The sequence below is a fragment of the Styela clava genome, chromosome 1 (genome assembly GCF_964204865.1).
Source record: "Styela clava chromosome 1, kaStyClav1.hap1.2, whole genome shotgun sequence".
Classification (NCBI taxonomy): domain Eukaryota; kingdom Metazoa; phylum Chordata; class Ascidiacea; order Stolidobranchia; family Styelidae; genus Styela; species Styela clava.
In genome coordinates this window covers 22,833,172-22,858,519 of record NC_135250.1, presented here as the reverse complement: position 1 = coordinate 22,858,519, position 25,348 = coordinate 22,833,172, and the positions used below count along the sequence as shown (strand labels likewise).

Sequence of the window (25,348 nt, the reverse complement as noted above, 5' to 3'; positions counted from 1 at the left end):
CGTTATGTAGGGTTTGTTTGCTCTCCTGATTTCATAACCAGTTTTTAGTTATTTGTATTTATCAATCATCTTATTGCTGTATTGTCTGTTATGCTGATTAATGATTATGGCAGTACAGTATGGATTCGAAATGAAATTTACCAAAAATTTTATTCATCATATTACTTGTGGTGTATATAAATTTGTATTGTTTTCTGGTTTTACAACTGAATAAGTTTCTCTCTACCTCTTATGCAGTATAGTGGTGGTATAGACGTTTGATTGAGCTAGGAAGAATTTTAATGTCCTATTGCTGCATCGTACAAAAGTAAAATATGGCTACCACTAATAAGGTAGATAATTCTCAATCCAATGCAAAGCCTGGCGAGGACAATAAAGACGAACCGTGTAAAATTTGCTGCAACGATTACAAAGACTTGGTTTTAATTGGTGATTATAATGCAAGATGTTATCCTGTACATAAATCTCTATTGATTATAACATCTGGATATTTCCAGAGTTTTTATTCACGAAAAAGTTTCGTTCAACGTGAATTTGGCCCGATCTATATCACTGATGTTGAGCCATCTGCATTGGTACAATGCCTTGATTTCATGTACACTGGGTATCTGGATATCAACTCAAAAAATTTGCGGAATCTTGCTGAAGCAGCTTTGGTCTTGAAGATGTATGGTGAGATATTTCTATTTTTTTTTTTGGTTTTTCTTTTTCCTTAACTTATTTCTGACTCTTATATGTAAGTATTGTAATCTTGTTTGAGTCTGTATACCCATTTGTTGTTCCCAAATCAAGTCCACACATCTGAAACAAATAATTAGTTTTCTATTTCCATGCCTGACATAGGCTTGTGAGCAACTGGATGCAAGGATGAGAGTCGAGGCGCAGTTCTTACCACTTCATGGCAGCTCCTGCCACGAACAAACCGCGGCAGCTCTTGCCATGGTTTTATAGCGCTATTCAGTAATCAGTATTAACGATATATTCACAAATTAATGTACCAGATTTTAATTGATCATGCGGAATTATATCTACTTAAACCCTAACCCCAAATCTATCAAAACTGTATCCATAAGAAAATGTTACAACTTCACCCAATATTACCATAAGGGACAGCCCTGTCTTTACGGCCCACCTGCCGTCGTTACGGCAGCAAAATTCTATCTGCCATTAGTTTTCAAATTGTTGCCGCGGTAACGGCAGCTCGTCCTTAGGTTTGGCTGTAGCGGCCATGGTATGGAAATACTGCCCTGGTTTTGCGGCACCTGCAGACGCCACAGAATACTTAAAACTGCACTTGTGAGAGTCTGTGGTTAGCCTTATGATTTAGTCTTTTTTTGGCTTCCCCTCCTCTTGATGAATATGAAATCTGATTGTTTTTCAATTCTATTAATCCGACTTCATATTAGAACTATGTTCCAACTATTGACGTTCAGAAATATCAAACAATACTCTTCAAAAGAATCTCTGGTATGTAAGTTGTAAGGTTTTAGTATTCTTTGAAAAGTAGAAACTTTGACCATAACAATATTAACTGCTTTTCATTAGGTGTATGGGAATGTTGCGTAGACTATGCAGCTACTAATGTCGCAATGGACTCCTTTTTTGATCTTCGGATGATGGCGGCAAGCACAATTTGTGTTAAACTTCTCCATGCGACAGAAATATTCGCTTTGTGTAATTTTGAACGATTGATGACTCATGAAGAATTTGCACTTATTGATAAAATACTAATGGTATTCCTATTGAAGAATAAAAAAGTCAAGGTGATATTGATATTTTATGCGATAATGCCAGAAAATTTAATTTTCTCATTATTATTATATTAAATAATAGATAAGTATACATCAGTTTTTGATTACAGTACTATTATTTATCGATTTAGGTAAATTGTCATTTGAGAAAAAATGTGGCACACCTATATGTACAATAAAACTAAGATACGCAATGTCCTTTATAATCTGCTAGACCAGGGGTTCCCAAGCTTTTTTCAGGATGACCCCAAGAACAACTTTTAAGTGTCCAGTGCGACCCCAGGTCAATATATATATTTTTCATGAAACTTTAGAGCTTCTTTCAATGAACTTTTAAGTTTGGTCATGTGGTGGTATTAAGTAAAATAAGCTAAAATCAAATAGTGATGTCACAATGAGCACCTACATTTTCTATATCATAAGCATAGAGCGATGCTTATGAGCCTGTTTTACAGTCAGCCATGGTACAAACTGCTAAATGTAACATAGTTTGTCAAATCTTAGATGATTTGTACATCTATCCTCTGCCATACCTCAGCGACCCCATGACCTGTTTGCGACCTTACCTACTTATCACTCCGACCCAATTTGAGGTCGCGACCCCTGGTTTGGGAACCCCTGTACTAGACAGTATGGTATTTTCGCACCCAATATTTCAACTTTATGTAAAATTAAAACAGTTTGCCTTCATACTCATTTTTTGGTTTCGAAAGTATTTGCATGGTTACAAGTTGCATGTGCATCACTCTGTATTGACTTGTATAACGTCTAAAAATTAAGAACATTCATTCTTGACATGTGCGTAAATGGGTTGGTTTTATATGGGTAGCTATTATGACAGTCCATGGGTGAAAATGTTTCCTATTTTATCTTGTGTGGTACACAATATTTATTTCAGTTCTGTTCTTTTCTAATTAGGCCTGTTGTAAGAAAAAATTTCTATCCATTATAAAATAACCCACCTATTTGTAAAAAATGAAGAATTGTAATTAATGCTTTGTCGTATGATTAAATCATCTCTATGACTTTGCTCCCTTTGGAGTTAGATATGTAAAATCCATTCCTAACTTGACAAAAATGAAATGTGTGCTTTGTACTGGTAATTTGATCCCAATCAATTGGCATTAATTCCATTTTTCTTTATTTTAGATGATTCCTGAACATAAAGTTTATGAGGCTGTTATTGCTTGGATCAACTTTACACCAAACAAAAGGAAACAGCATTTGTCAGAATTATTAAATTATGTTGCATTGGAACAGTTGCCGATTGATTATCTGCGAGAATGCGTTCATGCAGAACCATTAGTGATGAATGACGCAGAATGTCGTAATTTATTAGAAAAAGCGTTGTTCAGTCAGATTCAACCGGATTTAGTAACAGATGATGGTTCAGGTATGTGTGACGACAAATGGCCTCTCCTTATACTATTTGGCTTGTTGAATATGTAAGCCCGTGTGCTTTTTCTTTACTAAACATAGGATGAAGGATTAAACTGGGATGTCCAATACTAATTCCAATGTTCAAAATAGTTGATTCTTGATTTTAGGAATAAATTAAAAATTTATCTTCCGAAACCTGTCATCTTGAGTGATTGACATCAGTCAAAAATATTTTACTCCATTAATCTTTTTAATTTCAAAAGTCTATTTTGAGTTTTTACTAAAGTCAGTATTGAAAGTATGTCATCTGGAAATAAATAATCTGCTAGTGGCTACTGGTAATCTGGTACTGTTCAAAGACTCGGTTTACATTATATATCATATCTACCGTAGTTTGTAATAGCATACATGTTGTACTATACAATGCGATTCTTGACCAAAGTACTAAAAAATATTGTGCTGTGCATTAGTTTCAATTTCAGATAAAAAAATGAATTTAAGTATTAAATAAAATTTGTTATTGGTTTGCTCGGAAATGATAGTCAAGTATAATATAATCATGAAATTACTTTAAAATTTCAGATACATTAATGCAAGACACCATGGTAATGTTTGATCAAGGCAGGAAAGATGTTGTTTCTTATGACCCATGGAGCGGAAAATGGAAAGATTTTGCAATTTGTGATTTTGAATTTGACGGCAAATGTATAGCTGTGACAGTTGAAAAATGTGTCTATATCATGGGAGAAAATGGGAGAGTGTTTCGTCTTGACACTGATAAAAACACATGGAGAGAGATGGCGAAAATGGGGACGGAACGTGGAGACCCTCGTGCCGCAGTGTTAGATGGAATGATATACGTCAGCGGAGGCACTGTTTCGGAGACTAACAAATCGATGCGAACTGCAGAACGTTTCGATCCAAAGAAAAATTTATGGGAGAAGTTACAAAGTATGAAGAAACCTCGTTCGAAACATTGCTTGGCTTCGTCAAGAGGTTTCGTTTATGCTATTGGTGGACTTAATAACAACAACACCGCTGTAAAGTTGGTTGAAAGATGGGGTCCCAGCAGTGGAGGGTGGATAAATGTAGCGCCTCTCAAGCGTCCGAGAAGTGGAGCTGTATCTGCTGTAAAAGAAGACTCCATTTATATATTTGGAGGAACATTTACGCCAGATATCTCTGTTGAAGTTCTCAACCCTACTGTTTCAGGGTGGACTACAATTAATGTCACAATACCCAAGAATTTTGTAGCCGCTTGTGTGTCTGGAGAAGATATTTATGTTGTTTGTTCCTCTGACCTAATGGGAAATGAAAAATATGAATTGCATTTGATTACTTTTGATGACGAACCTGTAATTGTTGAAAGAATCGACAATATACAAAAATTTGGTTGTATTTCTGTACTGAGATCATAACATCACAAAATTTTCCCTTCCAACTAATTGCTAATTACAGATTCGAACTAAACAGTCGGAGAAATATGGGTTTAAATGCTTGTTCAACTTGATTATGGCTAGAGTTCATAACTGTATGTATGTATCATGATGAATAGTTTTGTAGCGTCTTTACTAGTGTTTTGTTTTAATATATATGAGCAGTGTGCGTATATCATTATTGGGCCATGATGCAAAATCGAACTTATATTGTACGTTACTGCTGTATTCTAAATTAATTTAATGAAAAGCATTTGATTGAGTACAGACTGGTTACACATAAATTAACGTTTACCACAATAGGTCTCCAGCAATGAGTTCCATAGTGGCTGTTGGTTCTCTTCTTATCACAGGTGGTTTTCTCTTGTTATTATGATTCTCTTGTTCAGCATTTTTTTTTTTTAAATAATGTTTCATATATTATGTGAATAAAAGACTTTTAATCAATTTTGGGGGATAGTTAGAATCTATATGAAGTCATAGTAGGTTTTTTTCTTACATCCAGTAAAAAGATAACATGCAAAGCTTAAAAAAAATAAAATTGAATACACATTCCACTGGGGGTGGGAATCGATCAAGTGTGAAAGGTTACGATTCGGTGACCGTACATTTGAACTCATGCGTATATCCACGGGTTCAATCTATATGCGGGTGCTAAAACCCATGGGTTAGGGTTAGTATGGGTTTAACTATCCGTGAAACAAAAAAAAATCCATAGGTGCAATAACATACAGGTGCAATTGTCATGGGTTCAAATGTAATGGAACCTACGATTCTCAAGGTAAAGTTGGCAGGAGCTGATCACAGCACCACCTTATGAAACAACTAATTTCATGATAGTTCCGGTTTTTTAGTTGTCTGATTGATCATAAAGCAAGAACTTGTCGGTTGTCACGCTCGAGTCAAATATGGAAAGAGATTTTTATTATTTTGTCAACCAGAAAACAAGCAATGGTGCAAGGAAATATATACAAAATATGCAAGTCAATTCGGCGCCGTGTTTATGGAGAACGAGTCCATTTGACATTTGTATCAAAGTTTATAGAATATACCAGTTTGAAATATTGTCAACTTGCAGATTAAGATTTCAACTTCGCGTCATACACTCATCCTGTTGTCCGGGAGTGGGCGGTCGCGAGAAGGTGCTGAAGGTGAATTTCTGGTTTGCAGCAAAATAAGGACGGATGACCCCGTTTTCTGTTTGATTTAGCCTAGTTCGGTAGATTTTTAGGCCTGAATATGAATGAAGTCTTACAAAACGCAATTGAGACTGTTGATGGTGCAAGGCAACATAAGTGTGAATTAGAAGGTCGACTGGGCCAGTTGAATGACTGCATATCTCAGGTTAGAAGATTTTAACAAATTTAATTTTTAATCGTGTGTTTCAAACTGCTAAGAACGTGAACTGATATGTTAAAGTCTGAAAATGGTGTCTTCTCAAGATTTTAACAAACGTGATTTTGGATTGTCAGATTGTGCATTTACTGATTTCTAAACTGAGCACTTCTCAACTCATCAGCTGGTTATCTATAACTGTAATGATGAAGTCCAGCAGCTTATAGTTAATCTAAATTAAGAAGTTAGCATTTCACAGTTTTAATGATATTTGTTTCTAATACTGTAACGGAAAAAGAAAAAAGGCATTGAAATAAACTTGATCTTATTCCTGTTCACATCACATTTCTAGTGTTGTACCGTACCTTTATTTAGTTATTGATATACGAAAATCGTATTGCATTATTGTCACACTGTAATCTTTTTCATTGATTAAAGCCTTTTCATTGTATCAGGTATCAATTACAAGTGAAAAAGCTCGTGAGGACATTAAACAGCATTTTGCTGAGTTGCAATCAAAAATTGTCAAAGAAATACAACACAAGTCTAAAGTACTACTTGATCAGTGAGAATCTTGTCCTAAATTGGATATGTAATTTTTGTATTTATTCTAAAAGAATATTGGGGTCTAGTGTAGTTCAATACCACAAGTACTTCTAGTAGGCTTGGCATAACCATTTTTGCACATGTTATTCCTAACCGCCACATGACTATATCGTCCAAAAATTACGCCACTACAACGTCACAATCACGTCATATAGCTTGCCAAAGTATAGCTACGATCGCCAGAAATGGCATCTTTGCCGATGTTAACAAACTCACTCATCGTCTCCACATTTTTTTGATCGGGCTTAATTACTTCACTCTGACATTGTAGTGACATAATTTTTTGATTACCTAGTCAGGTAGGGATTAGGAATATTATATGCAAATATCGTTATGCTACGTCCACTAGAAGTACCGAATATTGAATATGAAAAATCTGGTAAAATTTACTTGCCAGTTCAAAAATATTTTGACTTAACGAAAGCTTATCAATTTAATACTATTTTAGTTTCTGTTACAAATTTTACTCCGATTAATCGTCATTAAGAATCTCAGGTACAGGCAATGGAAAATTCAACTCAGACTCTCGAGTTGAGTGAAGTTTAATATATAATGAATCATAAACATTTTATCATTATAGAATCAATGCTATTGAGAAAGAATCTTTAAAACCACTGGAAGAATGTAAACAGATCTTGGATGATGGAATAAAAGAAACTGTATCAGTAATTGAAAATGGCAAGTCTTTATTAATTTTGTTATACAAAATACCAACAAAATTATTGTACATTTTAAATAAAATTTTGTAAATCAATTTGTAATTTATGTGTCTTTATTGTGTCACCTCTTGTTTTTAGGTGAAAAACTCCTGCATTCCGAAGATGACACTACAAACAATGCGAATATTAAAAAACTGAACAAATTTACTAATTCAGCTACAGGTCTATCGTTAGAGAGGTAAGATGTGAAAAATTTTACTTAGTCCAGTAGAAACATACTTTACCAAGCAAGGCCATCTATGGCCCCTGCTTGGGCATGTGCAGTACTGTCCAAATGAAATTTTAAATCTTCTCAAAATTAGTTTTATTTGATATTGATTTCTAGAATCATTCAGGATAGCTAATAATAATAATAAAGTTAAGTATCACTTTGGGGTATTTAAAGTCTCACAGTGGGACTAAAATAGCTTTCATTAAATTTATGGAAACTATAAAAAAATAGAGAACCCATCAAATTGTGGTATAAATTGGGTTTCTTCATTACCATCTACTTAAATATATTCATATAATGCAATTATGCTGTAGCATGAGTGCGTATGAGGTCTATGTATGTCTGAAGAAGAGTCATTTTGTCTACAAAATGTTACAGAAATATATTTGTGTTAGTGTGCCGCGAGTGACTGCTGTTTCGCGAACTTTGGAGAGTTTTGTGAAACAGAGATTAAAATTGTGATTAGATTACTCGTAATGGCTCGGTGCTTCTGGGTTGCAAATTTGTCTCCCAGCTGACAACAAACAGGCCTCTTGTGCTAGTCGTGAAGGCGTGGCATTTTCTTTATTAACTGTTCAATATCGTTAACCGTCGGCCAACCTTTTTAATTTTACCATAGGCTCATTTTTTTTTTGGTGTTACGCGAGACGATATACAAAGATGGTGTTCCGGGACAAAAAAAGTTTGAGAAATGCTGACTTAGAGCAATCAAATTATTGTTCATCCTAACTTTCCTGCATTTCCAAATTTAAACTCCTTGATTATACAATATTGAACATAATCTAAATAAGTATATATTTATTTAGAATGTATTCAGAATAGTATTGGTCTTTTTTTATTGAGTATATTATATTTGTACAAACTTTTATGAAGGTTGAAAACAGTTTGTGATTATGACTGATGTTAGCAACTACTATGAGTAATCTGCATTTCCTGTTTCATGTTTTACAGTGTCCCTGAGGTTCCATCTGTCACAGAGGTCGCTTGTTTATCGTTTAATTATAAAGAAAAGAATTTTAGCCAAGGTTGGTGAATATCTTATTTCGAACTGTTCAAAACGTATATATTTTTCTTCAAACCTATTCTATCAGATATAGGATGTCATTGATGTTGTGAGAAATATAAAATCAAAGGCTATGTGGTACTACTACAATAGCATTAGGTCTACTGCTATGTCACTCATCTGGGTAAAGTGCAGTCTGAGGTATTTCGAATTCAAATGACTGGTTCAACACGTGCCAGAATGTGTGTACAGCCATAGTTTCTCATCTAACTTGGAGGGTGAGAATTTAGAGAAATTTGAATTCTACATATATTTATAAATGCGAAATATGATGATTGAATAAACACATGTCATTCCTACTAACTACTAGATGTTCAAGCGACATATTCTCAATTTTATCCTTTTCTTCTTTGATCTAGAATTATGTTCTGCGATCAAAAATCATGGAGAAATAAGCAAACAAGCTCCTGTGCAAATAACGGAGTTAGAACCATTGCCTGGTGGAATGGTAGTTACTTGGGATGAGGTGAGAAAATAATTTTTGAAATATCAGAGTATATTGTATGATTAGTAAACATTGGTGTAAATCTGGTTCTTCATCTATATTAAACAGGAAATAAATGAGAAATAACATTAAATTTAGTCTAAAAAAATTATCTTATTCAGTTTCTACGAATTTCTGGAATATTATGTTTCCCAAGTCGTCATTGCACTTTCTATCATTCTCTTTCTCACCCTTACCATTGAAATCATTATTGGAAGATCATAGCAGTGTTGAGTGGAAATCCCTAAACTCGAGTTGAGTCAATCACAGAACTCACAAGTCTCACTGGTGATTGGTCGACGCTGAGTCAGAGTTATTCCACTCTAGTTGAGTTAGAGTTGAGTATATGACTGTAGTCTTCCCAAAACTGTATGTAATGTGAGAAACAGTTGTAGGTGAACATGCATTGCTTTTTTCGTATGTGTGTTGTACTGTTGTTCACACTCTGAAGGCTGGATGCTGTGTCTTATGCTTTGAATCTGAAAAATGATAATCCCGTATTGCTTATTTCTATGGTAAACTTTTTTCCTTCAAATTGTCGACTTTTATTTCACAGGTTGGTGACGATAGTGAAGTTGCAGATTGGATTGAAAATGGGAACACTGTTTTATATAAGTTGCAGTTTTGTCATGGAAAGGTGAACACGTTTTCGAAGTTGAATTTGACATAAAACTGTTCCACCCTGGGTATTGTGTACTCAGTATTGTGTACCAAATACTAACTGTAGAACATTTACTATTTTTAGTCATCAGACTATCTCATTATTTAATTTGGAGTGGAATTCATTATTACAGATTTTTTTGTATGCAAATTTATAGCCTTTTGCCTGTAAATTATTTTTAGACTTAACCTTGGCGATCAGTTCTTCAGTTGTTTTAACATAAATCTAGTATTTTGTGGGCATTGCTGTAGTAACTGATCTTTATGTCTGTAAATGTATGTTCGTTGTTGTTTAACTGATGATTACAGGCATAAGTCATATCTATCTTTCACTTTGCAGGTCAGTTTATTAACAAAACGTTCTGAGACTGAATACAGTTCACACTTTTTTCAAGACACTTACATTGGAAAAAATATTAGTCATACCGTGCAAAAGTTATCACCAAACACAGTATATACTTTTCGGTAATCTTTGTAAGCTAATGCTTCGATAATCATTTTTATGCTTAAGAATATCTAACAGGCATCTATCTGTGAATACAAGAAACGGAGATTTCCTGTTACACTTAGACAGATAGATAATATAACTGTTTTTCTGAACTTGTCCTTCCAAGAAAAAGCTTTAATTGTCATTTGTCATACTCGTTTGCTGGGAGCTGTTATTCATTTACAATTAGTTACAAGTTTGATGTCATCATACCACTATTTTCCTGACTGTATTGACTTGAACTTCTTTGAGTCTCTTATAAATTGGCATTCGCTCAAGCGTAACAGACCCCTATGAATCTACATTGTGTCAGTATAGCTTCGAGCATTTCACTGGATTCTCATAGTTTTGCTTGATTTTCCTTTACGTGAGTAAATTCTGAATGTGGAATTTTCTTCATTAACTAGGGTTAGTCGTTGCCTCATCAAAGGAGATACTCATAGTGATCTATCAGAAACAAAAAATAATTGGAGCCCGTGGAGTGTTTTTCAAGGTGGAATAACGACACTACCAGGATATGGTATACTGCACTTCATTATTTTAAAATTGAATTATTTTCCACATAACGAAATAACGCTACTAACTTGTGACAGGCATTTGCTAAGTTTTTAATTCGAAAATCATTACATGCCGTAAGAGCACTATTTATCCATTCTGGGTTTACATGTTGGAATCCATGACAAATGCCTAGATGTGCAAGAGGCTGGCTAAATTATTTGCTGTCGCTGTGTGTTGTTGCTTCCTATGTTTAAGTCACATTTTCAGCTTACCTCTCCGTTGCGATAAAAATATATTTTTAAATTTTGTTATTTTCACAGAATGGGCGGATGTAAAAGACAATGAAGGTTACAATGTGCAAGATAAATCTCGAGTTGCAAGCAAAAGAAGCAACACATCTCAAATATTATATTCAAAGGCTGGAGGTTATACAGTTGGTTACCCTATATTATTCAGGTAATAGATAAGTACTAGCTCGTCAATTCAGATATTTTTGAAGCAATTTGAATGCGGCTCAAAATTAAAATGAGTTCATGCAATTTTTTTCATTGATGCGAGTTCTTGCACTTACTTGCACATAATTTACATGTTATATATACCTCGGGTTCAAGACCCATGCCCACGACCCCAAACAGGGTGAATGGGATAGAATCGGGGGTGTGCAAGGTTTTCGAACCAGGGGCCAAAAATTTCCTCCGAAATGGGGATAACATGTTAACAAAACTTTGTTGGCACTAAGTTGAAACTCAAGGCTGCACGTGCGACAGAAAGAGGTGGGAGAAGTCCCCATAACATGAAATTCTGTGGCAACCTTCATACAGATTTCAATAACAACTACTATGAAGTGCATGCAGAATTGGTTGAAAGCTGAAATTAATGGCAGTATCAGACGGGCCAGATTAAATCACTGAACTGGCCGGAATTGGCCAGCAGGCCGTAGTTTGCTCATGTCAGAGATATATTCTGGTCTATCCAAAAACGCTAGCTCCCAACATATTACTATTTGCTTGTACAGAGCCTTGTTCAAAGTAAAAGTCCGGTATAGTCTTTGAAAAAGTTAGAACCTCACCTTGGTACTATGATTGAAGGGATATATTAATATAGCTTGTGAAAACTTACAAAAACCAAAATGGCACATGAATATAGTGGTCCAAATCCTAGCATGCGGGCCGCATGTGGCTTGTGCCGATGAGATAGTTTTGCGCTTTTCATTGCACCGTAATCGCCCCGCGATTTCGCATTGTAAAACTTTAGCTGGATAGATGTTTTGAGCTTTTATTTCAATAAAAACACACATATAATTTTTAAGCATGGACCAGTATTTTGAGTTTTTTTTTCGACCGCCCGTAAGGGCTCCTCAAAAATTTCTGCGGCCCTTTAATTTCGCAACGTTGGACAACCCTGTGATAAGTAATAAGATTTCTCACTTTGTTCAGAAATTTGTGTTACAAAATAAAATTGATATTAATTTTCGAAAATATTACTTTAGATAGTAAATTGTTCGATTCCTGCCATTTCTTGTTGAAGTATGAAACTATGTTTGATCACCCATTTGTGGCAATCGCCTCGTCTACAATCGCCTCCCGTGGATTGACTCTCATTCTTGTGACTCAACATATCCAGATTGTTGCTATTTATGTTTCTTATTTCCAGGATAGAAAATGAAGGGAAGTCTCAAAGTCTCGGAGATGGATTTGCTCTTGTTGCAAAGATTGATCCAGTCAGTCGTTCAATCGTAAAGGATGGTTCGTTATGTGTTGCTGCCGATGGTGAATACATGCTTGTTACCGACTTCCTTTTGTCCGAAATAATACTTTGATAGCTAGGCATTATTAAACATAAGACATGTAGACTGTAAACAATACAATACATCAGGGATGTGCAACCTTTAATACAGGAGGGCCAGATACGAATAACTGGGCGAAACCGTGGGCCGCACATTAATTCATTATAGGCTTTCTGGCAGTTGCAAGAATTTCGGTTATTGATCTTATGACATGCGTTGTGCGATTCGCAAAAGCTTGTTGTCAGGGCATTGTTACGTCATAGGTATAGGCTTTGCCATGCAAACGGGGTTAGAATTACTCGCACATACCAGATAAAACTAAATAAAAAACTTGTTCCGTGGGTCGCGCGACATTCGTAATTGGCACTACTCCACGGGCCACACAATTTTTTCTTAGGGGCCGCAGGTTTCTAACCCCTGCAACGATAAGTGTGAGGTGTGCCAGTAGAGCATTTTGCTGATCTAATAATAATTACAATGGCGTGCAACTTTTAACAAATACTATCACTACACTCTCATTACTTCTCAGTGTTTTAAATTTTTTTCCATTTTAAAAAATAAAAAAACTTAACTTGTTTTGTTTTCTCCATATGAATTATGGATATGAATCGAAAACTTTTTCATATCCTCTTAATTTTAGAGTTAATTTAACAAAATTCATTTTGTTGTTTATACAGGTAGAATATTTATCAATGGTACAGAATCAAAAACCAGATTTTCCAATTTTTGCAGGTAAAATAATTTTCTGAGGTTTTTGTTATTTGTCTACTGCGCCGAGCATAGCGAACAGGACTGATTTGTATTTAGTATTTCAAATGAAAATCAAATAGAGATGAGGAATAAGAGTTGACATTACCTTTATTCTTTTGGCCTAGATGTTCTCAAACTTTAAAAAGCATAAAGTACACATTAACGTTTACAAAATTTAATTTTATTTTAGACAGCAATTTGTTGTTTGTGTAAGTGCGCTGTGAGTTATTTTCCTGATAATTTGGCACCGCACCGACAAAATTTTTGTAAATCGCTGATTTTTGCAATAATACATGATCAAATACAATACATTTGCCAATTCACCATTTTAAACATTAGTGCCATGTCTCGTTTGTTCTGAGTGTTGTTGGCAAAGAACTCAATTAGATTGGCTTATAACGGATTATTATGAGTCGTATTCATTGGCTGTCTGCCATTTTGAAGACTGTCTGACTGTCATTATATAAGTAGAGTAAAAATTGGAATTACCGGTAATTGAAAATTATTCCCACATATTCATATTCAAACCATAATTCGCTAATTTTTTTCATTTTTAATCCTAGAAATATGAAAATACGTTTTCAAACACAAGAAATCCAGACAGAAATTGACAGTATATCACCTGGAAAAAAATCCAAAGGAAAATCATCCGTCACACTACGAGTCACAATCACAGTCATGGATAAAGAAGCAGTATTTAATTGGCGAATAGCACCATCGTCTGTGCTGTCAACGAATTCGTCAAATAAATACTGTCTCGGATTTGCTGCTGCGTTCAAATCGCAAGGATGGAAATTTAGTGTGATATAAAGTAACTAAAGCTGCTTAGTATTTTCTTTGTGTCTGACCAAATTTAAAATTTACTGTCAGTGATGTAATTTGAATAGATGTCGGATATGATAGTGGCGTTGATTCTAAAATACATTCTCACTTTTTTTTTGCCTTGAACAGATATCTCTAGAAAAAATTATCAAAATGAACTTTAGACCCTTCTAAGTAGTGAATGTGTTTAATGATATGCTAGGTGCAATTTTTGTCAACATATTTTTATTATTTTATTTTCTATTTCATCAACTGTTCCACAATACAATGTCATACAGGGTCGGTTTCAAGTAGTTTTTCAATTACTTTCGAGTAGAATCTATGATCTGAACCTCTGAGATCTGCTCGACAAACCGTCACCTGCTGTATATTATGTATTGTGTTTTTGAGTGTCATTTTCGTGTACAGCTTTCCTTACTCATTTCTTGCCTTACTCATTTTCTGAGAAATTGCAATCAATTTACCATGTTCAAAATGGTATTATGATCTTATATTATTGAGCAAAATTTGATTTTTACATACGTCCAACTGCTGCTGCCAGTTCGTGATTTTGTTAACCATTCAGAATAGTCCCGTCCATTATTGTGCTCGTTTCTTGCCAACTTGAATTCTTTTTAGATTAATAATAACTCAGGAAGTTCGTCATTGTACTGTTGTCCTAGTCTCCTAGTCCTGGTTTAATTTTTCTCATTTATTCAGCATTTTTGTTTTCGTTGAGTTAACCGGTAGTTTTTTTACATTTATAGTGATACCATTTTTTTAGGTTTTCTTGTCGGCATTTTTGGCTGGTATGGTAACATACATTTCCATAAATTCACGCAGATGATTTAACATTTTTTATTTCACTGCGCCAGTGGCCTTACTATAAGTAAACTCCCGAAATAAAGAGCAATACTGCACAGATCCCGGGGTTGAGATATTTTCACTTTTTTTTATCATACAACGCGTTTACAGCAGTATTCTTCCTCTTAGCATATTTTCATTTTAATGGGATTATTTTAACGGTGAATTAATTGATTATTAAGGCCAAGCATGTTCTTAAATGTTCTTGCCTAAAAAGGTACTGTCATGTATGGATCGTGCTTGGCCGCATACACAAGTTTTATCCACACTTTTCACTACTACCATCACGTTTTATTTCCTTGCTTCTACGTTGCATTATTTTTGTCTTCCGTATTCAGAGGTCATCAAAACGGATTCTTTATGACGTCACATATATTACACAGCAGTAATCTTGTTTTCGTTTTTTTTATTTTTGTTTTATGTCTATGCATGCTTGCATGTCATTATGCAGTAAGTTATTATAATTTCCAGAGATGAAATAAAGCCATAAAAATACATTCTCGTATTGTGTTAATCTTGTAGAACATTTTAGACGAGAATAAGGGCTATGGAGATGGAGTTTTCCATGTTTTCTCACTGGGGTCGATTTTAAAAATGCCAAAAGTAAGTGCCAATTCTGAATTCGCCTGATTCAGAATTTTATATTTTTGAGGGTGATATTAACATTCAAACCGCATTGCTTGCATCCCCAACTCTCGTGTTATCAAAATTTGATTTGCTATGATTCCGTGGCTGTCGCCGAATTTATCTCAGCCGTGAGTCGATTGTGGATTGATTACACAGTTCTGACGGGGGTCGAGATACTGTCTTTTCCCAATGGAGTCGTTATTAAAATGTCAGCTTGAAATATTCTTGCTTGTTGAGAGAAGTGAATGTAGGCCGCACGCTATTGGAAGATTCTAAATCAGTGGTTCTCAAACTTTTTTAGTCCCAGAGCCGCATTTCAAACCTCAAAGGTATGAAGAGCCGCACACAAACAACGCAAGGTAAAATAGCAACAAACCTTCAGCGCGCAATTAAAATACTAAGTCACCGTAACAACAACACACGTAACAACTAGGACTGGGCAAAATTTTCGAATAATAAAATATTCGAATGGCATTTTACGATTCGGATATCCGGTACCACGTGACCTGCGCCGCTCTGCTTGGACACCGAACTCGATCGAGCGTCTCCAACTCAATCGTGAATTGTGCGAGATTTCCCAAAGGCGCTCGCTATCAGAAAAAATTTGAAAAATTTGAAAAGTCGTCTTTGCGTTATGGTGTTATATGCTCATTTTTGCACCTAACGTATCCTTTCAATTCATCATTTTGCAAAAAAAAAAAACGTACCGACCGTTCCGTAAATTTAGAAACGTCAAACCAGATTAGGTATTTAAAATAAATTTCCCAGATTTACACTCGGCATGCTTGGTGGCATGTCATTAGCCATTTCTTGCAATACCGAACATAAACTTGCTTAAAATTAAATGTTAAAATGACTTTTGGGCGTTTCATTGTGAAAAAGGCGATTTTAGGTCGTTAAAACACTCTAGTTATGTAAATAGCATGGATTTAAAAATGACCAAAAGTTTTTCCAAAAGCTGGTATGAGTTACTTGTATGGAAAACACTCATTAAGTTGTAACCGGATAAGAAATGTCATGTCCTACTCCCTTTAAAGCACTGACTCGTTCACGAATTGTTGCGTCTATTATCATCGAAAATGATTACAATTGTTAAATTTTGAAGCATTTGGGGAGTAATAATTAAGCCTCAAGGTATGACATAATCGAAATCATTAAGCGAAGTGCTGAATTTGCAAATTCCGTAAAGAAAATTGAGCATTACTCAGTAAGTATTTTAGCTATAATAACCATCGGGGTGTTGTTTTGTTGGAAAAAAAAACGATAAAACTTGAAGGAATTAGGTATAATTAGAGTCTGACCCTCTATTAGGCACAAGGGCCTAGAAATGCCTTTATTGCCAATTTATTTAATCGCTATTTTAAATCAACATGCAGGATTCAGGCAATCGTAAATTTGCTAGGTTTATCTATCTAATACTAAAATAACACGGACACCATAGAAAAGCATGAGAAACTCAAATATCATTATAATAAATATCTGCATCTCGGTTACCGTTCACTTTAAACATGCACGGTTAATTTACAAGCGGTGATAAGGAAGATCGAATCCAAGGCAGAGGATAAAACTCAGAATAGAATTAATTTGGTTCTAAAATTAGTCCTTAAATGTATTCAACAGCTGTCGCTGATGTGAACGCAAGGGTATACTAGAAAAATGAAATTTTGATATTCGGCGACCGCTTATTCTTGCACAAACGAGAAAGGGCGGAAATATAGAATACCAACTTTAGGATATCGCCGCCAAAACGATCGCGGTGACAAAGACAATCAGCAATTATGATAAAATTACCCATTAAAAACGCTTTATTGCCGACTTTTTAATGTTTCTATTAATTTCCAAATGGAGTATCGACCTCCGAAGTTCTGGATCCCTGTTATGTATAAAAAAAATATTCAAATTATTCGATTCGAAAAAAATTCCATTTTGCCCACCCTAGCCGAACAGGTATTTATTTAGGCTTTGATTTCTGATAAGTTTTCAAAGCGGGTCGTAATCGTTGAGGATGTACGGTGCAGTAGCTGCTTGAGATGATCGCCACATTTTTCGAGACTATTTTCGATTACTGGAACAAAATTAAAATGCTATAGAAATTAAAATAATCATCGAGTTATTTGATTTATACATAAGATCTGGAAATGCGACAAAAACTGAAAATCCACGAAAGCAAGCCAATGATTACAGCCATGTCTAAAAATCTTTCCAAGTGAAAAGTGTCCGATTGGCCGCGAAAACGGTCACTGTTGCGTCACTATTGCATCTTATAGGTTAGTCAACGCTACGCAAATAAACACGGGGGAATCCATTCGACTAATTAATATACTTCAGCATTTTAATTTCGAGTCAATGATTAGTTTTCAATGAAAAATTTCCTTTAAAAATAATTAATTTTTAAAACATTAACGGGAGCCGCAGGAAAGGTTGTTGAGAGCCGCATGCGGCTCTCAAACCCTAGTTTGAGAATCACTGTTCTAAATCGTGGCGGAAAAATGTGAACTCACGCAGTGTTAGTGTTGCCAGGTTTTTGGTTGGTCGTCACGTTATTTTCACATATTTTTGAAGTTGCTGAGGATTCAGTGTGCACAGAATACCTTGCTTATCAGATAACAAAATGTTTACACGAATTCTTATCTATGGGCTTTTTTCTGACTACCCTACCCTTTTTCAGACTATAACTCGTCTTATCGGCTCTCCTATCTCTCGGAATAAATATGTAAATCTTATCTTTATCTTATGATAAATTCAATGCGAATGTCAACATTCGAAAGTACATTTTGTCACATTACTGGAATATAGCCGAGTTACGTAACAATTAATCATAATCTTATTTACTCCCATGAGTACAAAGTCGCCTTCTTGCTTTTCACTTTAACATATGAGCAGGCTACTTCATTTGTAGAACCACAGACAAAATTTTGATTACCCGGATAAAAACTGGTCAAAAATTTGTAAATAGCAACACGTAGTTGGCACATTCTGTTCAATACCTTTTCTCAGTGCGTGACAAGAAAATGTCTGAAATTAATCATGCCAAAATCAACTTTATTTTTAGGATACTTATATTTTTAGCTTTCCGGAATAAGAATAACTAAAGCCATTCTATTTTTAAAATAAACAGGCCTCGTGAAATGTAAATATATATAAATATATGCAGTTATTTATAAATTTTTCATTCAATTTTTCAACCCTTAAGATACCAATTTAGCATTTCAATGTCGCCTTTTTCATATTTGCTAGGATAGCGTTTGAAAGAAAGGAATATACTCGTATCAAGAGCAAGGCTGTACATAGTTTTCACTGTTCTTTTCTTGTTTTTGCTAGTGTGGTTTCCTCAATTTTGGCCCCTATCGAGGTCCAGGGTGAGAAGTCATTTATACGAATGAGCATCTTAGTTTGAAAAGAACGGAATTCTTTGCTTTATCATAATATATCCTGGGTGAAATTGTGTTTATTACTCCTCGTGGTGTAGTTAAACCGAGATAAACTACCATGACAGTGTACGGCCACGAAGATCAAGAACGCGAGAAAGAAATGAAAAACTTTTCAGGGCTTTGTGTATAAAATATTGCACATCAGCATTTTTTAGATTTCATTTATAGGCATTGAGATTTAGGCAAGGGCATTGAGCATCGTGACAAAAATTAGACGTTTTACCTGTTATATACACATTAAATGTCAATTTCATCGCGATGCGTGATCAGAAACAACGCTGCAAAGACTGCGTGTCGCTCACGTAAAGTATACTTTTTCAGTTATCTTACTAGTGTATAATAGTTATCGAAACAACTTTTTTTATATTTACCAAAAATTGGCTCTCTGTCAAACTGTTGATTTCTATAGCTTAAACAGTCAAGCAGAATCTAAATTGGAACATATTCAGTAGTTAAGTCATAAAACATAACTTGTTAACTTTCAACTACAAGTAATTTACTGCTTGTTTTTAAAGCCAGTTTGCGACAGGAAGAAGCATTTTTGTTCTTGTTCCTAGTCCTTGTTTTGTCGTAAAAAGGAGAGATTTTGGGGAAAATAGGCATTTAAGAATGCGCGCGTTATAAAGGAGATAATGCGAGATAATTGTCTCAATTCTTTAATTAGACAATTACTGGCAGGGTCGGTTTAAGATAGGTCATCGCCTTAATTTTAAATGCATTATTTAGAAAATTTTGATGAGTAACTTGATACGTGCATGTTTATCTGTATTTATTTTTATATAATGAAAAAGGATTTCAAATATGACTCCATCGATGTGTAATTTGATATAACGTATTTTTTTTATATACATATCTGTATCGGTAACGGTAACAACTAAATTGAAAGTATCGGATCAATACCGCTCTAAAAAGTACCACCCAATTGTTCGTTTTTGTAATATTTTTTTCATAATAATTAGTTAGTACAATAAAAGGTTTGATATATATGAACTTTTTATTGGTCTGGGACAGAAACGTGTCGGTTGGTGGAGTCTAATGACATGATTTTTAGTTAATAAATACCATTGTATTGAATTTATGACGTCGCTTAATAAGTGACTGTTAATTAATTACCTGTATATATCATTTATCTGTCAAAACGAATATTTCTGTTTTCCTCTGACCAGTAACAAACGTGTCACCCCCAGTCTAAGTCGTGAATAAGAACCATTTCCTATAAAATGACGAAAAATGGAAATACCGCTAATCTATTGACTGTTCCAACTGAAGAACCTTTGGGAACAAAGAGTCTGAAAGGCAGCTCTGTGACAATCAAGTAAGTGATCGTTGCTTATTTCAGTTTAAAACTGAGATAGAGAGAGTTGGGTTAAATGCGTTGATTTTGACTCCTTCTCGAGATAGGTTTTGGATCCGAGACTTGTATTTATATGCAAATAATTTAAGCGCACAAGTACAGGAAAGTGGAGATGTAGACAATAACAAAAATATATAAAACGAGAACACTTTCTAGTGATTGAAGAGTCAGTTCGACTTGACGAGGTCCTTAGTAGTCAAGTTATTGAAAAATTGTTTGTAACGTTGTTTTTAAAACCTTCCACCTTAGCAATGACATGAAAAAGTAATTCGCCCTCAATAAAAGTTCGATGACCGTCTGCTGTGTGAGAATCGCTTACACTTGACTACTTCACATAGAGCGTTGAAGCAACTTGATCGAATCCATCGACTTCATAGTCTATGTGTTCACTATATTTGAAGCACGCTATGGGTTTATTTTAACAGCTTTACCAATAATATTTCACTTTGGAAGATTTTGCCCTTGCATACAATTTTCAGTTAAAACAACATCTCAAAAATTTTATAGTTAATATCATTTTTTTTGCATTTGATAGTGTTCCACCGGTAAGTTCACCAAACACAAGAAGGAGGATTTCAGCAATATCTGCACAAGACATATCAATGGCTCTCAAAACTGTTGCTCTCCAACAACAACAATTACAACAGACTACAAAAAATGGGAAAACAGTAAAATTAAACAAAAAGAATAAAAAATCTCGAAAAAGAAGTAAGACTAATGTTTGGAATAGGCGTTTAAACCAAAACTTCATTCTAACTGGAACTTTATGCCTACTTTGTTTATGCCTTATTTTTTGACTACCAATTTCACTCCATATAAAAAAAAACATTCTTTTTTCAAATTTATTATTCTTTATTTTTCCAGGCAAATTCTCGAGCGGTGCTATCTTTCTGTGTCTTCTTGTTGCTATTGCAGCAGTTGGCCTTTCTGCATATTTATATGGCGAGGTAAGAAAACGTAACATAGTACTATATTTTGCGTTCAAATGTTTACAAATTGTTTTATTTGCTACTAAAAGCTAAAAAATAGAATTATTCATAATAATATGTAATTTTCAGGTTATTTTTTTTTCAATTTTTGTGCATAATAACAAACCTTCAATTTTTTGCACGATAGATCATCTTTTGTAACACATATGTTATCAAATCAAGTTTTCTGTCACTCAATCCAATCTATTGATACATCGCTGATTACGTCAAGATATCATAATAATCGATATATTTTCAATCAAAAATGACAAATTACCTGAACTGTCAGTGCATTCTAAATGGTCACGTTTCACGCATATGAATTAAATGTTTCGCAGAAATAAATGGGTAATTGATTTCCGATTTAGCATCTTGCATTACCACTTTAAAATCACCGACTGTTATATAAAATCAATAAGATTTAACTGGAAGTTTTAAAGAAAATCAAAGTTCGAATAATAATATTAACAGACTTGGCATCTCTACGGTACCAAATTCGGGCGAATTGAGGCTTTTGCGTGTTGACTACGACGTGATTAGGCCGGGGTTCTCAAACTTTCAAAATCAGTGGCCACGTTCCAAAGACTCTCAACTTCAGTTAAAAATTGAGACACCGGCTCCCTACTTCTAAAAGATCTAAAATATAGATACGAACTCCCAATTCCACGAAAATTGAAAATTTCACTTCGATCCTCGATTCCGAGAAATTCGATAACTCCGGATTCGACTCCATGCACAAATTAACTGATGATTTAGTTATCTAACTCTAACAAGACGTTTATCTATCGTATGAAAAAACTAGTTTTTTGAATCAATGTATTCTCGTTATTTGTTGTCTCCATTTATTTTTAAATTATGTAATATCTTACAAACAATGACCACGACAAAGCATGTTACCTATTCTGTTGAAACATTTTATGAACTTAATTGTACCGTTCAAAGTTTGCCATTTAGCCATTGTAATAAATGATTCTTCACTCTCCTAGGTCCGAAGAATTGATCAGAAACTTATGCGTAAGTTGACAATAAGGATAAATTAGATGAAGATTCGATTCGGTGAAATCGACTGATATTATAGCATTTTTCAACTCAATTGTGATTTAGAATTTTGATTTTAAAGTTAATATAAAAATATTTTCTACTGGAATGTTGGAATACTGAATAACTCAATTTTATAAATTTTTACATAGCCTAGTGGATAATTAAACTAATCACATTTCAATCATGTTCGAACAACGGTTTTATTAAATAATTGTGATGAATTTTTTAGATTTAAAACTTTGGTCAAAACATTTCCTTTTTTTTCAGTAATGACGGGAGACTTGGACAGGAAAGCTGACGGTAAACTTTACTAGAAATTTTATTAATGTTTTTATTCAAAAACGTTATCTTTCTCATATAATGTCAATTCGTTTAGGGAATTTGTAACTCACGGGCATACTCTTGCTTCATAAACTGTTGAAAACAACAACATTATTTTTCTCATAAAGTTGAATAAAATAAAATTATTTATTCAGAAAAAACAAAATTCTAGAATATTAAGATTGCATATCGAAACTAAACTCGTTTAAAATTTTAATTTTTCATTTTAGTTATAGTTCAAAGTCTTCTTAAAGATTGTTCTTACGCAACTCCGTGGGATAGAATACACGGAATAACAAGAGTCTATCCGGTTGCTTATCCGTATGGAATTGAAGTTTACTGTGACGAAAAGACAGATGGTGGCGGATGGACGGTGAGTAACACTTGTAGGACACGACTAAGTGATGAATAACTTGAGTTCGTACAACCACTCAAGTATACAAAAATTATATGATTTATATGATAAAGAATGTTTTCAATTTTTAGTATGATTTTGACAATACATAACAGGAAAGTTGTGATAGATATAAGTTATCTACGCTTGTGATGTACAAGTTTCGCTTCAAACTAACAACATGATGTATAGGGGTCATCAACCTTTTTATTTCTCTCGAGAAAATACCATTTAGAGATAGGTATCTATATTTTATTTTGAAGGAACCGTTAACAGACAAATTAACTTCTCTTTAAGTATAGGATAATATATAATCTTATACATTTATATAATAGTTTTGCACAATTCTTTAATTATTTCCCGGATTTTGATATGACCTCGTCATTCTAATTTATCAAGTCATAATCTGATACGAAATAGACATTTATGGATGATTTGATGTCACGCAACACGCAACATTTAGTTGAATGTAATAATAAATGAGGTTCACTTTTTGAAATTTTCCTTAAATAATTAACAGTTACGGTGTTGCTTAATATTAACTTTAAGAAACCTGGTTAATTCTCATTGCTGTATTAACAGGTCTTTCAGCGTAGATTACACGGAAAAGAAAATTTTCAGAGAAAATGGAACGCATACGTGAAAGGATTCGGAAAACTTGAAGAAGAATTTTGGATGGGTGAGAAAATGTTGATTGAAATTGTGCCTCTCCCCCCCCCCTTTTTTTTGAAATGTGAAAACAAAAACATTTTTTCTATCATTCAAAGCATTTGCGTAACGTGAAACGCTTTTAGACCCTCAAGATCACACGTTTTCCATCCTCCGGCAATTATAAATTGCAATAAATTAGAAATAATAGCTTAGAATGACCAGGTTTATGGTTCACAGTCGCTTTTCACGACTCACTGCACAATGTATCAGTTTAAAGTTCTGGAATGAGTTTTGGAACAAAAGTTTCCATGAGATCGCGCATCGAGTTCAAAGAATTATCTTTCTCTAATTTCTTTTTTTTTATACAAAAGAGTATTTGTGTATTTCTATTATATTTATAGGTCTGGAAAGAATTCATCAGATTTCATCAGATCTGGGATTTGAGTATGAATTAAGAATAGATATGAAAGATTTCGATAACAACACTGCTTATGCGCAATACAGGTAAATAATAATCATTTACCTAACATAGATTGATTACTCTTCTATTATGAGTTGAACACGTTTCCGTGTAAAATAGAATTACTTTCATAATATTAAATAAATGGACGTACAAAAAACTGTTTTTTGCAGATATTATAGCCTATGTTGGCCTCAATTCGGTACACAAATGACTAAACTGTATTTGGTATCCTTGTAGAGTCGTTATCAGCAGGGTTGCTTTCTCTGCAATCCAAGCTACATAGTTACATCAATTAAGATTCTACTTTTGTTAACAATTGTTATTTTTACGTTACAATTCCATATTTATTTTAGTAAATTCCGCGTTGGACCGGCAAGTTCTGGGTACGAATTATTCGTCAATGGCTACAGCGGAACAGCTGGTGATTCCTTGCAAGTGCATAATAGGATGAAATTCACTACAACCGATCAAGATAATGATCTAGACAGAGAGAAAAATTGTGCACTATATCATCATGGGCCATGGTGGCACAGATCTTGTCATAGTTCTAATCTTAACGGAAGATATAAACATGGAGTACATAAAACATACGCAGATGGAGTAAACTGGCGACATTGGAAAGGAGATTATTATTCACTCAAGTTTGTTGAAATGAAGATGCGAAGGAAAATTTGACTTTAAGTTTATCGTTTCTTCCGATTTATAGTTCGAAAGCTATATTTTAGAAGATGCAGTACCTATGGTGGTTGTATTTCCTTGTTAACGAAAACTGAGAAAGTATATACCTATTATTTGCTTGCTTATTGCCTTCCGTGGTTGTCAACAATCGAGGCATCACGAAGAGATGACACAAAAGCATGCAATCCGCTAATTCGCGGAAAAATAGTGCAAAAATATTTTTGTCCATCTGATTAGTTCATTTATTAACACTTTTCATTTTAAATTGGTATTTAATTGAATATTTGCACTATTTACTGATGCAATATAAATAACAGTTGATTCTGGGGATACACCTGAATTTTGAACTTGCATATTCAAAGTGAGTCTGTCTTCACCAACGTTGATTTATTCTTCTGATCTTGCCGTCTTTTTATTTTTGTGCAGTAAATACAATTTATATATGTACAACCGGTAAATGCAGTAACACCATAAATCGATCAAAGTATAAAATCATGATGCATTTATTTTTTCAAATTGTGGCAATGACAGTTGGTATATAAAAGTGTTTGTTGCCGGGATAATGTTTTAGTCAAACTATATACGGTCA

General features: G+C 34.2%; 3 protein-coding genes across 3 annotated transcripts; all 3 read left to right on the top strand.

The window, feature by feature from the left end:
• Nucleotides 1-215: 215 nt before the first annotated feature.
• LOC120342671 (ectoderm-neural cortex protein 1-like) lies at nt 216-5,014 on the top strand. The gene is made up of 4 exons (XM_039411607.2): nt 216-672; nt 1,546-1,763; nt 2,901-3,144; nt 3,714-5,014. The coding sequence occupies exons 1-4, from the start codon at nt 315-317 to the stop codon at nt 4,547-4,549; spliced, it is 1,656 nt and encodes a 551-aa protein (XP_039267541.2). The 5' UTR covers nt 216-314; the 3' UTR covers nt 4,550-5,014.
• Nucleotides 5,015-5,610: 596 nt separating this feature from the next.
• Nucleotides 5,611-15,328, top strand: LOC120342732 (cytokine receptor-like factor 3). Its single transcript, XM_078112066.1, has 13 exons — nt 5,611-5,911; nt 6,358-6,467; nt 7,089-7,186; nt 7,306-7,405; nt 8,390-8,463; nt 8,861-8,967; nt 9,542-9,622; nt 9,986-10,110; nt 10,540-10,652; nt 10,951-11,086; nt 12,284-12,399; nt 13,094-13,148; nt 13,730-15,328. Exons 1-13 carry the CDS (start codon nt 5,807-5,809, stop codon nt 13,974-13,976), a joined length of 1,467 nt encoding a protein of 488 aa, XP_077968192.1. The 5' UTR covers nt 5,611-5,806; the 3' UTR covers nt 13,977-15,328.
• Nucleotides 15,329-20,047: 4,719 nt separating this feature from the next.
• LOC120342807 (microfibril-associated glycoprotein 4-like) lies at nt 20,048-25,308 on the top strand. The gene is made up of 9 exons (XM_039411793.2): nt 20,048-20,204; nt 20,779-20,951; nt 21,108-21,190; nt 22,198-22,225; nt 22,520-22,552; nt 22,804-22,946; nt 23,550-23,646; nt 24,020-24,122; nt 24,435-25,308. Exons 1-9 carry the CDS (start codon nt 20,110-20,112, stop codon nt 24,754-24,756), a joined length of 1,077 nt encoding a protein of 358 aa, XP_039267727.2. The 5' UTR covers nt 20,048-20,109; the 3' UTR covers nt 24,757-25,308.
• Nucleotides 25,309-25,348: the final 40 nt, after the last annotated feature.

Excerpts from the sequence above, each read along its gene's own strand:
- LOC120342807 (XM_039411793.2), top strand. The coding sequence starts at position 20,110 with ATGACGAAAAATGGAAATACCGCTAATCTATTGACTGTTCCAACTGAA. Across the intron at positions 20,952-21,107 it reads TAAAAAATCTCGAAAAAGAA|GCAAATTCTCGAGCGGTGCT; the intron begins GTAAGACTAATG and ends TTATTTTTCCAG. Across the intron at positions 22,226-22,519 it reads AATTGATCAGAAACTTATGC|TAATGACGGGAGACTTGGAC; the intron begins GTAAGTTGACAA and ends CTTTTTTTTCAG.
- LOC120342732 (XM_078112066.1), top strand. The coding sequence starts at position 5,807 with ATGAATGAAGTCTTACAAAACGCAATTGAGACTGTTGATGGTGCAAGG. Across the intron at positions 5,912-6,357 it reads TGAATGACTGCATATCTCAG|GTATCAATTACAAGTGAAAA; the intron begins GTTAGAAGATTT and ends TCATTGTATCAG. Across the intron at positions 12,400-13,093 it reads GTTATGTGTTGCTGCCGATG|GTAGAATATTTATCAATGGT; the intron begins GTGAATACATGC and ends TTGTTTATACAG.
- LOC120342671 (XM_039411607.2), top strand. The coding sequence starts at position 315 with ATGGCTACCACTAATAAGGTAGATAATTCTCAATCCAATGCAAAGCCT. Across the intron at positions 673-1,545 it reads TTTGGTCTTGAAGATGTATG|GTGTATGGGAATGTTGCGTA; the intron begins GTGAGATATTTC and ends GCTTTTCATTAG. Across the intron at positions 1,764-2,900 it reads TGAAGAATAAAAAAGTCAAG|ATGATTCCTGAACATAAAGT; the intron begins GTGATATTGATA and ends TCTTTATTTTAG.